At 33.3% G+C, this 18980-nt stretch overlaps 1 protein-coding gene across 1 annotated transcript in view; it reads right to left on the bottom strand.

The window, feature by feature from the left end:
- Window positions 1–18980, bottom strand: part of LRP1B (LDL receptor related protein 1B) — a 1616178-nt gene that overhangs the window by 322317 nt on the left and 1274881 nt on the right. The window contains exons 43-44 of the mRNA XM_067742376.1: window positions 12291–12480; window positions 8614–8818 (exon numbers count right to left, since the gene is read on the bottom strand). Coding sequence (XP_067598477.1) covers window positions 8614–8818; window positions 12291–12480 — 395 coding nt within the window. The remainder of the gene's footprint in view (window positions 1–8613; window positions 8819–12290; window positions 12481–18980) is intronic.

Raw genomic sequence — 18980 nt, 5'->3', positions numbered from 1 at the left:
ACAGGTTGCATATAATAAAAGCTAATTCTTCAAAATATCCTCTGTGAGGCATAAACTATTAGTCCTATTTTACAGAAGAAACTAAGGCACAAAAAGGTTAAGAAAATGCCCCACGATTATTAAACAATATGTCAAGGACGCAAGTTTCAAATACATGTCTGTTTCTACAATCTAACCTTGTTAATTTCTGCCACATCATACTGCTTCTTGAAAGGGAGTATGTTCTCTTTTGTTATTAAAACTGTTAAAATTTAACTGTTTGTTAAAATAAACAATATGTGGCATCATTTATTATGCATATTAATGTGTGAAAAGATATATCCAAAGACTGATCTAGTTGAGTTCCACATAACCAACGGTAGAGTCATAAAAGGTTAAATTTGGAAGAAAATTTTGAACCTAGCTCAATATGTAGAGCCTGAGATTCAAAAAGATACACTTAATTGCTAAAGATCATACATCTCTTTATAACCAGAGCCAGGAATTAAAACAATTTAATCTAACACCAATTTCACATTTTTCCCCCTCCCTTCTTATTCTCACTCAGGCACCTGTATTTGGCAATGTCATAATCACCATATGTACTTTATTGTATTCACTCGGTGATAATGTGTACACATCATAGAGTTAAAGATGATAAAATTTAGACAACACAATTCATCATCTTTATTTCCACAACCTTTGTTTCTCTCACATGGAGGACCAGTGTTTCAATGTCTTTGGATTCTAGTAAATCATGTCACATCATGTGTGATTTAATAAATCTTACCTCAATTAGATCTACTGTCAATACACAGACAAACATTTTGCTGTTTTAGAGACTTGTAGAACATAGCTTATATCTTTAAAAATATTTTATAAAACAATAAATATGAGGCATATCCTTTTTTCTATTTTGAATTTCTAAAAATCTATAAGCACACTGACTTCCGCTTCTGGGAAGATGGAGTAGACATATTTTCTGGATTCCTCTCACTAAGTACAGCTAAAAAACCTGGAAAATATATATAAAACAAATATAAGAAGACTGAAAGGTGGAGAGGAGAAAGCAGCCCAGCTATGGACCTCGGGACTAAGGAACAACACGGTGGTGAGTTCCGGGGGTTTTATTTTTGCCTCATATATCCCAGACTTGGAACTGAATAAGCTGGCAACCCAGAAATGCCAAAATGCTAAATGCACAGAAAAGAACAGAAGTCTACTCTCTGAAGCCAAAAGACCAGGCAAGATTCTAACTAGTAAGGTAGAAAATTTTAGACGGTAACTGCTCTACTCTAGGCAAATACCACATTAAAAAAAAAAAAAAAAACTGTGACCCATCCACACCCCCACCAGCAAAGGCCAAGTTGGGAGACTGGACTTCCACCCACACCTGGCAGTAATGCCGGACCCACCCCCTCCCCACTAGAGTGGTGTCAGAAGAAGCACAGAGGAGAATCTGGATTTCCATGTCATCGGTGGTAATGAGGTCACCTCCACAGTGGTGACAGTGGACACCCAGTGGGGAGCTGGAACTCACATCCCCATCCAGAAGTAGAGAAGTCCCAATTCTGCCTCAGATGTCAACCAGAGGCTAGGTGAGGGACCTAGGCTTCCTCCTCCACCTGACGGTAACAAGGCAGGAGCTCTTACTTTCCTCTGCCAGAGTGGTGTGTCAGAGAAAGCCAGTTAAGACAAAAGGCTTCAATAAGATTCAGAACTTCATACAGTAAAACAACAATGTCCAGGTTCACTGGGTGACAGTGTGTTAATTTGTTCAATCTGTGTTTTTCACTTCATAGATACTGAATCTCCCATGAAATAGGTATATTTCATGTCATCATTTTTAATTGATTCATAGAATTATATTGTCTTATTCTTTCTTTTATTACATTTCTATTTATTCATTTATTATCCTTAAAGATTAGAAAGTTATTAAGATTATTTAAATATTAGGAAGTTGTTAAGTTCAGATTGTAATCTGAATAACTATTAATATCCAAGGACACTTGAAATGTATAGAAGATAATACTGGATATAATAATCTGAATATTGAATGGTGCCTCTTTAATTCAAAGATACATCAAAGGCAATAAAACACCTGAGTTTTCAGCAGCCCTACAGGATTTGGTAGTCAATGGACTCATTTGTAATATACCTGACTGCACGCCTGTTATACAGCAGACAATGGATACAGTCAGTTCCTTATATTCCATTGGCTCATCTGTTAGAATTCAAGTTCACAGAATGCTTCCACTAACAAACAGACACTCTTCCTTCTTGGCTATGGTCCATCTAGCTGTTGACAGGCCCAGCATCCCATGTGTTTGAGGCATTAGAGACAGAGTAGAAAGATCGCTTGCTGTCAGGAGACTTTTCTTCATATTTAATTTAAAACAATTTTCCATCTTAGTGATGTACAATGGAGGCAGTCACATTCCATGTAAACTGAGGGATGGCTTCACTTCATTTTGTTTAGAATTTTATCAAGAACTCATTACCAATTTTGAAAATACATCACCCAGGGCAGCACTGCTCTCAGTACTTGAGTATCCAGTACAACACACCTGATATGAGTCTGCCTTCACAGCTGTCACATTCATGATGATTCCAGGCATAAGTGAAAAGATCTTGATCATTTCCTCATGTTTTCTCTCTTATTTTTGTACATTTACATATTGGAATATGTCCTATTTTATTATAAATTACTTTATATTTATTTATTTATTTATACTTAGATATTAATTTGAGTTTTGAAAAGTTATCTACCTATATATAGATATAATACAAAATTTCATTTTCAATAGGAATGGGAATGTTATAGAACATTTTTAAAATAAAAAAAGGGACATTGGGGGACTTCCCTGGTGGTCCAGTGTTTAATACTTCACACTTCTACTGCAGGGGGTGCGGGTTTGATCCCTGATTGGGGAACTAAGATCCCCACCTGCTGCACAGCTCGGCCAAAAAATTAAAATTAAATAATAATAAAAAAATAATAATAAACAAAATAAATAATAACAATAATATTGGCTTTAATAAAGAGCTGGGAATTATAACTGACATTAGATATTGGACACAGGAACCTTAGAAATTAATGTAGCCTTTTGGGGTCTGAGTTTCCTAATTTGTGAAATAATACTGGATTATTCCAGTTAATGGTGGAAAAATTTCCAGTTCACTTAACTTTTTAGTGACTACTTATGCTGACATTGATTTTTAAATCAAACATTTAAATTGTTAAATTAAAATGTTTTACATGTTTTATAAAGTTGAAACCACAGTGCCTTTTCTTTGGTGACAGGATATGGTTTTGAACTGACTAATTCAAACTTAACATGTCGTCAGAAAATTCACTTTTCTGGGCATCAAAACTTATTATATAAGTTTCAGAGTTCGGGCTCTCTAGGTTTCATAGCATAAATAAAACTATATTGTCAAAAAGAGTAGATAGCATAGACATTTATAGATTAGGTAGAAGACATAGATGGATGGATAGATAGATATATAATAGAGAGAGAGAGAGAGAGAGATGATAGATAGATCTATTTCTTGATTCATTTATGGAATGAAATAACTGATTCTATAAGGAGAAAGAAAATATTTGGTGCCATAAAAAATAGGACATCAAATATTCTTGTGTTTGATCTTACTTTTAATTGACTAATTAAAAAAAAACTATTTTTCCTATTGTCAGTCAAAAGAGTTCATGTCATCAGAATGTGTTTATCTAGAAGACAGATTATCCTGTATCCTTCTCATTCTAAAGATAGGTCTTAGGACTTATTTTTTCTGCCTGGGAATACACTCTGAAAAAAAACCAAACTAAACCAAAAAAAAAAAAAAAAAGAACTCTGGACAAAGTTTCTAAAAGAATGTCAAAAGTAAGAAACATCAGCAATTGCAATTTCTAGGAATATAAACAACATCTCTTCTGGAAGGGTTTGTGTCACTCAGGTAGCAGATGCCTTCCAAGAAATGATTAACACTTACAGGGTAACACCAGAGAGAAAGGCTATAATCATGCTGTCTTAGCCCCTGTCAACATTAGTTATTGTTTCATCTACTGGAACAACAGATATAGAACAGAAATAAAAATAAAACAGAATGAAATTATTATCTGTTTTTTTCCCTAATAACTAGATCACACAAAAGCATTCAATTGTATATGGTTAGACAGAGAATGCTTTCCTCAATAAAATTTATAGGTAGGACCACCATACAAGTTAACGTGTATTTAAAATTTTAAAAAAACCCAGCCAATTATTGTATATTTTTATCAATACAGGTCAGATTTAAACTGTGTGTACCTGTATTTTATTATGACCTCACTATAAGATGAAACAGAAAAATAAAATCTAACTCTGAGCTTGACAAAAGAAATTAAACCTATGAATGAATTTGTTTAGCTAAATATTATCACATAACTATAATAGAAAAGGTAAAATGTATTTTAAAAAACACATTTTTTTTCTGATTTCTCTTTTGATGTTTGAAAGGATCTCTTTCCCTAATCTACTGATTAGTGATGGGTTCTATAATATTCCTCTAATAAACTAAGTGACTGGTAAATAGTATATCAGTATTTTTCAAATCCCTACAAACACTTAAGCCCATGGCATACCATGTTAAAAAAAAAAAAAAAGATTTCCTGATAAGAACAAAGCTACATAACTGTGTTCCATTCTAAAGATTTATAATGTACATGAGCATTTAAAGGCTTTAAGATGTAATGCAGGAATTAAGCCTATCAGACTGTTTAAACCAGAGTTTAAAAACAGTGCTTGACCACAGTTTAATTCCTATGGAAATTCAAGAGAAGAAGGGCTCTTCAAACACACTTTGGGAGAGGAATAGCACTGTACTGACTTTGTAGGCTCAAAATGCCTAGATTTACAAGAATCTCTCCAAACTTTATCAATTAACTTAATAAACAGCTTGCTTTCTTTTCATTAAAGAAGATGCTTTCTCAAATATTTCAGATTTTAATGTCTAGCTTCTTTCCAATCTGTCACCTCCCCTGGGGATATCTGATCTCTCTATATGCTCTATGATCATCTGTGTCATCCAAAGCTAGAAAATATACATCTATGCAAAGGAAATGTTTCTTTCTAAATTATTATTTCTCTGGCCACTCATTTATATTGCATTGTCTCAGTTCTTTTTAACTTTATAAATTAAACAATGTTTTACAACTCTTCTTATATTTCTTTGCATTTTAAGTCTTTCATAGACTATTTTAACCTTCTATATTTTTACTTCCTAAATGTCATTCTTTTTAACTCCATGATTATACCCCATCACACATTTCTGCAGTGCCTTGTATAGTGTATTCCAAAAATGTAAAAATGAAATTCATTATGTTGGTTACTTGATCTATTTTAAATATATATGTATACATGCATGTGTATTATATGTATATATGTGTGTGTGTATATATATATATGTAATTGGATGGATATATATCAATTACATTAGTATTTTTGCCCAAGGGGAACCATATAGGAGTGAGGAACAGACATAGTAGGAAACACACACACACATAAACAAAAGGGCCTGGTACAGAGAGATCGAATGAAGATTAGAATGAATGAACTGGTTACATGCAAGTTTTTCAGATAAGGAGCTCTTAGGTTCTGTGAGGATTTAAAAAGAAATCTGTTCCAGAAGGTATCCTTTGATTTCCAAGACTTCAACTCAAGTGGATAGGCACAAATCAAATTAATAATTGATACTGTTCACACTTTTGTACATGTAATTAAAAATATAAAACTGGGGAGTGAATGGATAGGGTATTAGACAAATTGGTCCACTTTTTCAACAGTTATCAGATAATAGAAGAGTTTTTAGAGTTTCTGAGACTTCTATAGTATTATGCCATATCCCCAGAATATTTTTTTCAGAATAAGTAGTATTTCTTTCTTCCTCAGGAAATATCCTTTTTTAAAATCTTGAAACATAAGCCAGATTGCATATTTAACCTTTTCTAAAGATAATAGGAGATGACCTAGCTCCTCAGTTATACTCTCAGCCTCAAAATTCTACGCTTATATTAGTAAAAGATTATATAAACAGCTGATTGTTCACGAAAACAGGCAATTTAAAGTGTAATAAGTATTCAGAAATTCATGTCAATTAAAAAATGGAATTCAGGAACAGATAACAAGTTCTAGTTGTAAAATCATGACTAAAATATAGGAAACAATGGATATCACAAAGAGTATATAAGTTGGTGGTAAATTCAAGGTACCCATGATCAACACTGGCAATAGAATCTGGAAAACCAGCAAAATAGTGAGATTCATGTAAGAACGTAATAAACATTGAAATATTTTCCCAATTTTTAGGCCCAACCAGTAATTTTGATGGTAAAGCTGATTTACTGGAGAAGAGGAAAAGGATTATGTAGTTCTAACTTTGAGACAAAATGGATCAATGTTGTATGGGGGAATACACCCGTATCCTTTAAAGTAATGTTCTCTACTCAACATTGTCATCTCTACAGGACAGAAATCTTTCTGTCCAGCTTTACTGGCATATAATTTACATATAACATTATGTAAGTTTAAAGTATAGAACATAATGATTTGATATATGTATATACTACAAAATGATTACCACAATAAGTTTAGTTAATATATCCATCACTTCACATAGTTACAATTTTTTTTTGGCGGTAAAAACTATAAAAATATACTCTCTTAGCCACTTCAAATGTACAATATAGCATTGTTAACTACAACCGGCCAGAAATTATCCTGGTTTAGACTAGGATGGGAAATGGAGAGCTGGAATCATAACTGTGCATATTTTTTTAATGTCAAAAGAAAGCCTTTGAATTATTTAGATCAGAGCGATCTGATTACTGGATCACCTTGAGTAGCTATAAGTATCATACATAACAGTAGACTGAGGAGGGAAAAGAAAACCATGTATATAAAAAATAAGTTAAAGTGGACAAAATGTTGTTAGAAGGAGTTACAGAAGCATTTTCTGTATTAGGCCATAATACAAAATAATACCATATCCAGGATAATGATTTACCTATTTTTCAAAAGCATTACCCACTAAGTTCATTCAGGATTTCTTTGCTGTATTCTGAGCCATATATTTTCACACTATATCCTCATAATAACCCTGAAATTTGCATGTCAGAAAACTAGAATTCATAAAGACTAAGTAATTTGCCCTAGGTCACGTGGCCTTTAATTGAAAAGATAGACCAAGAATTTAGGCAAAGAATTCTTTGATCAGAATTATTACCTTTAGCACAAACTGAACTCATCAGATCTTAGCTGATTATTTCAATTTTCCTTAAGCACTCAACTGTACTATATCACTGCTACTTGAAGTATCCACTCCACAATTAGATGAGGTGCCTATACTAGAATGTAAATCAATGCATTTGTTCCTTCTTCAAGAAACTCACACACACATACATGCACACACACACATATACATATCTATATATACACACATATATACATATAGGCAATATATGTATATGCAATATGCACATATATGTATATATACATTTAGTTAGTTGCCCTAAGATAAATATCTATGTTACACTATATAATATAACGTGTGTATATATACATATTTAATATTATATATGTATGTAAGTATAGATATCTATATCTATATTACATATAATATGTAGATATATACGTACAGGTATATACTCAATTGAATTAAACAGTGTGTTTAATGGTATAAATCAGGTGTTAGCAAATATGGCCTGCTGTTTGGTTGCCTGCTTCTGTAAATAAAGTTTTATTGAAATACTGCCACAGCTATTCATACGTATTCTCTATGTTGCTTTAATACCATAAGGCACTGTAGTTGTGATAGAGAAAATATGGCCCATGAAGATGGTCCTTCCAGAAGCTCAGTGGAAGAGCTAAGAGCCTCAGGATCATTTTGTCATTCAAGCATGCACTGGTGAAGAGGGGCTGGGGTAGATTCCTCCAGTGGTGTAACAAACCAGACCCTACCCTTCTAAACCCTGAGTTTTCCCAGATGCCAAGGGCTACCGTCCTCATAAGATAAAGTGAGGCACTGGACGTTCACCATTCTACAGGCCCTAAATATCTCCTGTAAATGTTCTCCAGGGGCAGCATAAAGACACTCCCATTAACATATTATTTGGAATTCAGAGAAAAGAGACAGAGAATGAGCCTGTGAAAGGAATTCCACTCTTCTCTCTTCAAAGCTTCTGAGGTTGCTTTGAGGACCCAAACACAGACAGAGGATCATTTCATTACTTTCCAATGTTCTTTTATCCTAGGGCAGCTAACCAATTTCATTTCACATTTTAAAAAATTATAAATAACAATGAAGTTTACGCAAATCACTCTAACAATACCAATTCAATTCATAACTAGGAGAAAATCAGTTATTGTTTCTCCATAAGAGTTGGACTGTCTCCATGGTAGCAAATGCACTTAAGAAAGTTTTCAAAATTTTATCTGCTGTTTTGTTTTTCACTGAACAGATTAATCAGTTGTATTGGTTCGAACAATTAGCTATTTTGAAATCCCTTAATATGCATATTTTAGGCACTATAAAGCATGTATTTTCCAAATGTATCATTTTCCAAATCCATAATCAAGAAATTCTCAGTTAACTTACATGTCTCTGGGATCCATCATATTCACACCTTTCAATTTTTCCTAGGCTGCCATCTGAGAAATACAGCTTCTCTGCACGGTGGTCAATGGTGAGTCCATTTGGAGTGAGTATGTCTGTACTGACCACCACTTGAGCATTTTTCCCAATCAGAGTAGCTCTCATGATACTTGGATGCTGCTCATTCCAGTTGGTCCAAAACATTAAACTAATTAAAATGAAAATTGTGGTAATAGATTAAAATTTTCATTACCAGTAACAACATTAGTAGAAACATGGCAATGTCAAATTATTTAAAAAGAAGCAAAATTATTTATCTCATATTCTATGACCCTTGAGGAAGTTTTAGTAATAAGGGGAAATATGTATATTATAGTTGCATATATTTTTTTCTCAGTTTCTTAAATGACCTGGAAAATATTTCTGAAAAACAATTATCTCTCAAATAGTAACTTAATTAAACTGAATCAGTTTGATGCACAGTAAAGATTTATTTTAATCAGGGACAAAAATAGTTATTTTAAATTTTCTATGAACTTCAAATATACTCTAACTTATTATTATAATGCTTCAGCAGATCCTGTGTTGTGATCATTTTGGACATCGTTCTTAACCTAACAATATTTCTCTCCTTCAGTTGGTGAAAATCAAAATCTCTCTCTCCTTCTAGGTTTGCTTTTTAAATTCTGCATTCTTCTCTGTTTATGTTTTAGAGCAATTACTAAACTCCTATATTTATTTAATGTCTTTTTTCCCTCCTTTGTTTATCAGTGTGATTTTTCTATAAATTACAGTCCTGTTTCTAGAATTCCAGGGGTCACTCTCAAATCCTTAAACATAGTATCTGTTACTTACAGATTTTCTAGAATGTTTTAAATCAGTGTTTGTCAAACTATTCTTTGAAGAAGGCCTAGGAGTCTATGGAAGCCTTTAAAGGTCACTGGAAGAGTGGAGAGGCTATAGGGTTCCAGTCTCCAAGGCCTGCTTTTACTGAAACAGCTCTTCTTTCTCCCCCTTTATATTTAGGAGTATCCCTAAGAGTTTACTTGAAGATCAGTTTTTGAACTGAAGAAAAGAAGAAAAGAATGGAGGGAGGGAGGGAGGAAGGGGAGAAGGAAGGAAAAAGGGAGGAAGGGAGAGAGGGAAGAAAGAAAGGAAGAAGGGAAGGAGGGAGGCTGACAGGCAGGCTGCTATACATTTTGAAAAAATATGTTTAATAAATACAGAGAAAAACTAATTGGAATAATATTTCATATTTACAACAAGATTGCATATATCATTCCTATGTAAAGACATGTAAAGACAATGTAGGATTATAGCCAACATAATTATTCAATATATGTTTTTTAAGTATTATGCAAAAACTTATTACTAGACAACACTCAACTTCACACACACACAAAAAAACCTTTCTACTTGCTAATTAAAAAAAGTAACCCCACCAATTAGGGAAAGCTGGGTTATCTATGCTCTTTATTAAAATACTTCATAGCATTTTTTTTTTTTTTTTTTTTTACTTCATAGCATTTTAATCTATTCTGTGGAACATAAAAGTGTTCTAAGTGAGAAAGTGTCAAAATAGTTTGTCCTATGAATCAGTAAATTCGCCAAAAAAAAAAAAATGGCATTCCACTTTCTTAAATCATGCAGCAGTTTTAACCACATCTTGTAACTTTTAAAATGAAAAATTTAGTTTAAAAAGTTATCCAGGGCTTCCCTGGTGGCGCAGTGGTTGAGAGTCCGCCTGCCGATGCAGGGGACACAGGTTTGTGCCCCGGTCAGGGAAGATCCCACATGCCGCAGAGCGGCTGGGCCCGTGAGCCATGGCCGCTGAGCCTGTGCGTCCGGAGCCTGTGCTCCGCAACGGGAGAGGTCACAACAGTGAGAGGCCCGTGTACCGCAAAAAAAAAAAAAAAGTTATCCAAATAATATGAGGTATTAAATACACAATTTATTTGCAATATTTTTCTAGATTGTGGGCTTTAGAAGTACAGAATTTCCAAGGTATTAGTACTTCTTTAGTTTCACCCTTTCACATATAAGAAAACAAAGGCCAGAGAGCTTGAATATTAGTTATAGTTACAGAGCCAAGTTTTGAACTCAAGTAGTCTTTCATCTAGAAATTGATTTGATTTTAAAATTTCTGTTAATCAACTAACATATGAAAGTGATTTGAAGGTGTCATTAATATGTTTAATGATAAAAATATTTTTATACTTTAAACTTTAATTACATATAATTTTCCAATTAAAATACTTTAGTGTGTTTAAATCTAATTTACAGTTCACCATATATAAGATGAAAGTGTAATTTTAGACTATGTAACTGATAATTATAGGATAAAGCACTTATCAATTAAAATTAATCATGTATAATATCATCAGTGGTCTCCCTCATGTTTACCTGAAAATTGTCTTATAAATTCCTTTGATCAACTTTAGGATATTTATTATTGTCCTAAGACTCTCCTGGTGGATCAGTGTAGCTGACTCAACAACAAGCCCTACTGATAGGGCAGTGGTGTGAGCAGAACTAGCTCTGCCCAGGCATCTAGAGGCCTGTGTCCACCTGAACTAAGTAACCAAATCTGTGTGAGGAGTCAACCTTCTCTTCACCTGCATCTCTCAAACTTTAGAGTCTTAATTTATAAGTTCAATATGTTTAATTAAGTAAAGTAAGTCAATTCTCATCTCTAGTTCTATGAGTATCCAGATTGAGTTATTCTCACACTGAGTAATTCATGTGCTCTTTTCTTCTCTCAAGTGATCAGGGTTAGTGTTTATCAGTCATTGTTTTTTATTCTTCCATTTTTCTTCAACACACCTAAAATAAGTTCTTCTATTTCTGCTCAGTGAAACCAGATTGGTCAAATTTCTGTGTCCTTGTTTCGTTTAAGAGTAAAAGCACTTTCTAGTAGTTAACAAATATTCCTACCATATTGCATAAGAGTGAAACTCCATAGACATATTTGTTTTCTACTTAACCTGAGCTTCATTCTTCAGTTTTCATATAATTGTGTTCTTTATAGCATCCCCCGAAACATAACTTTTTTCTAATTTGTTTTATTTTTTATACATTTTATACTATAGCCTGAACATTTTTTCTTGCCATGAATTCTTCATAAGTATTATTATAAATACCTGCACAATATATCATCAAACCAATGTGGACCATGTAGACTATTGTCAAGTATCTCATGTTGAAATTACAGCTGCACACAAAGATCTATTGCTGTTATTTATTTCCTCTGTATTTCAATTGGACAGATCCCCAATTGTTAAAATTACTTAATTGAATTACAGAAACACCTTTTAGGTTTCAATACTTGTTAATAGTGTTATTTTTGTTTCAAATTTATGATTTCAATCAGTGATGCATTAATTTCTTTTACATATATGAAAAATGTCTATTCAATCACAGTATTGTCTCTATTTTTCCTTTCATCCTTCAATTTTGTTTTTACTGAATCTCTCATGGAGGTGATGCCTGGCATTTAAAGAGTTCAGATTTCAATTATCCACATTTATAATAAAAAAGAGTCTTATAAAAAACAGTTTTATGAATTGTGAAAAGAGAACTTCAAAGGAAATCTGTATTTTTAATGCTAATTCTCTTTAAAATTAATATAGCTTTGATAGTCTTTGACTTATAATTATAATGAAGAAATACAAATTTCTTACTTTTGGCATTCATCTAGGGCTAGCACATGAGGATGGTCATCCTCTGACATGGCAATGACGGCTTCCCTATCAAATGCTCCAGGCCGAGTCTGGTCCACTGTGTGCCTGGTGATAGATGAGGTAGTGGAGCTGGTCCAGTACAGTGTATCCCAGGCTCTGTGATAGGCAAGTCCTTCAACAGAACCCACATCTGATAGGGGAAAGAAAAGAAAAAAATTATACTTTTATCTACAAAAGACTTGGCTTCTGAACAGAAAAAGCAAAAATATAATAATTATGATGCCTATGTAATGCTACATAATGCCTACAATGACAGCTGATTACACACTGTAAAACTGAGCTGTGAACTGCTCATGGAGAATTTATACAAAAACATGCGTTAAAGACTGAATATTCTTATCCAAAAAAACCTTAATTAAGTAATTGCCTTTTATTTAGGAAAATGGTGGCTCTCTTTTATTTTGACATTTTAGTAATTAATTTTCAAAAAGTATCCAGTGTGCAAGAATTTAGCGATGCTTTTGAAAATCATATGTCAGAGATACCATTTAAGTACCATCATAATGAGTTTTATCTTGATACTATATCTAGAGACATCAAGGAAAAACAAACACATCAAAAACTACAACAAAGTATCAAAAAGCCAAAATACAACTCTACACTTGCAACTATCAAACCATGGTAGAGAATGTTTTAATAAGTTAATGCAATGATTTTTTTTTATTCTATTCGACTAATGTGATACAAAAACAAAAGTAAATAAAATTAATTGTGACCTAAGGCATGCTTTAATGTTGACAGAAAAAGATAAATGGTAGTACCCATAGTCTAATACATAAAAGTGACAATATGAAAAACAAAAGTACTTCTTTCTTTTTTTTTTTTTACATCTTTATTGGAGTATAATTGCTTTACAATGGTGTGTTAGTTTCTGCTTTATAACAAAGTGAATCAGTTATACATATACATATGTTCCCATATCTCTTCCGTCTTGCGTCTCCCTCCCTCCCACCCTCCCTATCCCACCTCTCCAGGCGGTCACAAAGCACGGAGCTGATCTCCCTGTGCTATGCTGCTGCTTCCCACTAGCTATCTACCTTATGTTTGGTAGTGTATATATGTCCATGCCTCTCTCTCGCTTTGTCACAGCTTACCCTTCCCCCTCCCCATATCCTCAAGTCCGTTCTCTACTAGGTCTGTGTCTTTATTCCTGTCTTACCCCTAGGTTCTTCATGACATTTTTTAAAATTGTGTTTCCAATCACTAGGATAACATAAGTGACTGGTTTATTTTTCATAGAGGTGCTTTGAGTACATCTTTAAGTATAACCAAATTATTAAAGTTTTTCCTTCATATTGTCTGTTTTTCTCAGAGTTAGTACTCTTAGCATATTTAATTTAAGAAAGAATATATATATGTATATAACTTTGGCAGTCATCCTGAGAAATTAACATTATAACAGGCAGAGTCTTTCTATTGCTTTTCTCTTAAGGAATCTCGAAAGAATTATTAAGCTCTTCTGGAAACAGGTAGATGAAAAGAGCTGTTTTCAGGTTTGAGATGGGTAAATGTTTACTTTGATGGTCAGTAAGATTTAGTGGGAGAGCAAAACAATATTAAAACCTTTTGAACTACATTTCTTGAATGTTATTAAAATTTTGTCCTTTTGTTCTTTTTCTACATGCAACAGAGGAAAATCCACTAATGATAAAATTAATATCTGCCATTTATTGGACACTGTCTTTCTGCTAGGAATTGTGTAATTGGTTTGCATACATCACTTTATGTGTAAATCTACTCTGTGAAGTTAGTTTTATTGTTCCTCTTTCCTAAGAAGAAAACTGAAACCTATGGTCACAGAACTAATAGTATTGAAGCAAGATTTTTAACACAGGTCCATGTGCTTCTGTAAGCCTACATTCTTCAGCACCATTATTTAGAGATGGATTTATAGCAGCTATTGCTTATTCTCAATGTACATCAAGCTGGAACCAAACAAATGATTCATTAGATTCAACTTGTCTGACTCTGGGTGAATTGTATCACTAGTAATTTACCATGAATAACCTCTCACACAGTCAACAAAACTACTTATAAGAAATTAATGTGGGTGATTAGTATGGAAACCTAGGCCAGAGATGATGGAAGAAAACATTATAAAACACAATCATAATAAAATCCATTAAGCTTCGCTTATATGAATCATATGGTATTCCTATTTGAGGTGAGTAGGTGGGAGGTTGATAATGGTCAAAAGTATTTCAATTATTAATTAATAAATCATCTATTCCACTGTATTTTTAGCACTTTCACATCATTTCAGAAATGAAGCCAACTCTATTTGTATTATAAGCAGCATTCCACTCTTTCATCATCCACAAATAGAATGAGAAATGGCATGGCTCTGAAAAAATCCAAGCAAATCAAAATTATTAATCCATCCTCATTTTGTATCTTCCCCTTCCACTGACTTTGACAGATCTTCTTCATGGCCACTTTTTCCTGCCAAATCAGGAAGAAACCACTTGGTATTACCATTGAGATGAAGCAGATGCTTCTTTTCTATGGCTGACATAGTTCCAAGTTTACTAGAGTACATAATACATCTCACTGTCCAGGTATAATCTCTTTTGTTTTATTTTTTTGTAATAGATGACAACCTGACAGTACACTTAATCATAATCTGGTGCTACATTTTAAAATATTTATCTCTTAAAAAGGTATTTAGGGGACTTCCCTGGTGGCGCAGTGGTTAAGAATCCGCCTGCCAATGCAGGAGACATGGGTTCGATCCCTAGTCCGGGAAGATCCCACATGCCATGGAGCAAGTAAGCCCATGTGCCACAACTACTGAGCCTGTGATCTAGAGCCTACGAGCCACAGCTACTGAGCCTGTGTGCCTAGGGCCCATGCTCCGCAACGAGAAGCCACCACAATGAGAAGCCCGCGCACCGCAACAAAGAGTAGCCCCTGCTCGCTGCAACTAGAGAAAGCCCGAATGCAGCAATAAAAACCCAACACAGCCCAGAACAAATATAAATAAACTAATTAATTTTAAAAAAGGTATTTAACTCCCTATAAAAATTATATTTGTCATTAGCAAATGGCCAATTAAAACATAAATGACACACCATTATATATAAAATAGATAACCACAAAGACCTACTGTATAACACAGGGAACTATACTCAATATTTTGTAATAATGTATAAGGGAAGAAAATCTGAAAGGGACTATATACATATATTTTTTAAAATCATGAAAATATTAAATTTTAAAATCATGAGAATATTTTAGTTGAGATAACATAAAGACATTAATGTCTATTTTATGATAGATATTCCTTCATATTATCTGTTTTTCTCTGAGTTAGTACTCTTAGCATATTTAATTTAAGAAAGAATATATATATATAACTTTGGCAGGCATACTAAGAAATTAACATTATAACAAGCATCATGTGATATGTGTGTGTGTGTGTGTGTGTGTGTGTGTGTGTGTGTGTGCATGAACACTAAAGTTCCTGAATCAGTTGAACAGGTAAAATAAGTACTTTGAGTCACTGGTCCTGGCAGATAATACGTAGTCTGAAAACTAAAGTAAAATGCCTATTTATTCCATCAACCAGTCCTGAAATATTGAACAGAGTAAATTAATACAGAGTTAACTCAAGGATGTAGAATACAGCGTTGGACCTCAAGGATGTAGAATAGGCATAAGTCAGAAAATAACTATTATGGTGCTATTTTGACAGGTAGCCAAGGACTTCATAGAGAAAACACCTTCATCTCATCACCACTGAAGAAGAGAAAACAGCTCCTTCCTGCCTGTGCAGTGTTGTAAAGGCAGGATAAGAGTCTACAAAATGGGAAAGCCAGTGAAGTATTCTTGGGAGGGAGCCACATGTATAAAACATTGCCAGTCATATGGCTGGAATAACCGTCACAGATAAATCCTATCACAAAGTTAACAGGAAATAATATTTATCCCAAGGACATGCTACAACTGTAATGGCCTCCCTGTTGAAAGTATAATATTCTCTTATTCACTGGCTTATTTTCTAAAGCCAAAGAATATCAGAAAGTTTGTTGCTGGAAATTATGTCAGTAGTATGAAGCATCTCAATCTTGTCTGGAGGATCTCAAGACACAGAGAAGCAGGCTCAGTTTACAACCCAGGGACAGAGCTTAAAATAAAAAGTTTCTGGACACAACATTCCACATATATCTTACTATATAGTTTCCAGAGAAACAAGATTCTGGGTCCAGTTCACACTCCAGACCTGATGCTGAACTCTAGAGAGTACACATAGCCTTGTTTTACTTTAAGCCTAACAAAATATTACTTAAATTTTGCCTAAACTCACCTTTTTCTAAAAATCCTCTTATAATTACTTTTCCTTCTCTTTTGGGATAGGGGTGAGATAAGCTACAGCTCTTCTGGTGTACAGTTTCCCTCATTACAATGAGCCAATATTTGATGTGGCTAATCTACAGGTTTACTTGACAAAATCGAAAAGACTTTCATCATAAAAATACTCAACAGACTAGGAATAGAAGTGAGTTTCCTCAAATTGATAAAATCAACCTATTAAAACAAACAAAAAAACAAAAAAGGCTTATACCTTACTTAGCCATGAAAAAAATGAAAGTTTTCTCCCTAAGACTAGGAACAAGATAAGACAGTCTACTCTTGCCTCTCTATTCAGCACTGTACTGGAAATTCACTCAGGGTAATTGGGAAAATTTTTTAAATTAAAAAAAAAAAAGACAGAAAGGAAGGAAGGAATATCATCCTTCCAATCTGGAATATCATTCCAGATTGGAAAACAAGTAAAACCATCTCTTTTTGCAGATGATATACCCTTAGATATACAAAATCTTAAGCAATTCAGTAGAAAATTATTCGAATTATAAAAACAGTCAACCAGGTTGCAGGGTACAAAGCAACATACAAAATACAGTTGTATTTTTTATACAGTAGCAATGAACAATCAAAAAATGAAATTCAGAAGACAATTCCATTTATAACAGCATTGAAAAGAGTAGAAAATATGACAGGCAAATAAAGTTAGAAATAACTTTAGCAAAAGAATTATAATCTTAAAACTTCTGCATGAAAAACTACAAAACATCATTGAAAGAAACTAAAGACAAAAAATGGAAAAGTAACTTATGTTAATGACTGGAAGACAATGTTATTAAGATTGCAATAGTTTCCAAATAGATCTACAGATTCAGTGTAATTCCTATCAAAATCCCAGATGGCTTTTTTCCAGAAATCAACAAACTGATCCTAAAATGCACATGAAAATCCAAGGGACTTAAAATAGCCAAAACAATCTTTAAAAAGAAAAACAAACTTAAAGGAGTCAAACTTTCTGATTTTAAAGTTACTACAAAGGTACAGTAGTCAAGATAGTGTGGTACTACTGTAAGGATAGACATATAGATCAGTGAAACAGAATCAATAGTCCAGAGATAAAGCCTTATTTTTATGGTAAATTGATTTTTGAAAAAGGTATCAGAAAAATTCAATGGTGAAAAAATAATCTCTTCAACAAATGGTTTACAATGACTATATATCCACATTCAAAAAAATAATGTCCTCATACCATACACACACATCCATTCAAAATGTATCTTAGACCTAAATGTAGAAGATAAGCTACAAAACTCTTAGAATAAAATAAACGTGGGTGAGGCAAAGCCTTCTCAGACATGACACCAAATGCATAAATGACAAATGAAATATAGATAAGCTGGACTTCATCAAAATTAAAAACTTGTGTACTTCAAAAGACACCACCAAGAAAGTAAAAAGTCAACCCCCAGAATGGGAGAAAATATTTGCAAATTATTTATGTGATAATGGTCTTGTGTCCAGAATATATAAAGAATTCTCACAATTCAATAATAAATTAACAACACAATGGAAAAAATGAGCAAATAATTTGAATAGATATTTCTCCAATGAAGGTATACAAATGACTGATAAGGACATGAAAAATGCTCAACATTATAAGCCATCAAAGAAACACAAATCAAAATCATACTTCAGATCCACTATGATGACTGTAATCAAAAAAGATAAGTTTTGACAAAGAAGTGGAGAAATCGGAACCCTCATACATTGCTGGTGGGAATGCAATATAGTACAGCTGCTTTGGAAAACAGTCTGGCAGTTTTCAAAAATTTAAACATATAGTTATTACATGATCTAGCAATTCCACTGTTACATCTATCCAAGAAAAATGAAAACATATATCCACATGCACACAAATGTTCACTGCAGCTTTGTTCATAATAGCCAAAGGCAGAAACAGCCCAAATGTCAACTGATATATACAAGTGATTAACTAGATGGGTTATTTTTACTTTTCTAACTATTGAACTGGTGAATGGATTGCAATAGATTTCTATGCAGATTGCCTACTATAAATTAGCCTTGCCACCCCTTTGTCTGGAGACTTTAGTCATTTTCAGGGGTTTTTTACCCACATTAATTTGTATTAATTAAACTGTATTAATTATTAATTCAATAAAATGATTATCTAAAAGATCTTTTAGATATAGGCTTTTTAAAAATCTCCTCAGATTATTTAAGGTCATTAACAAATCACACACCGAGACTGACATGTACCAGTAAAGGGTACTGGCCAATGTCTGACCTGAACAAACGACATCCATT

This window comes from Pseudorca crassidens, chromosome 6 (genome assembly GCF_039906515.1).
Source record: "Pseudorca crassidens isolate mPseCra1 chromosome 6, mPseCra1.hap1, whole genome shotgun sequence".
NCBI lineage: Eukaryota > Metazoa > Chordata > Mammalia > Artiodactyla > Delphinidae > Pseudorca > Pseudorca crassidens.
This window is presented reverse-complemented; position numbering and strand designations above follow the sequence as displayed.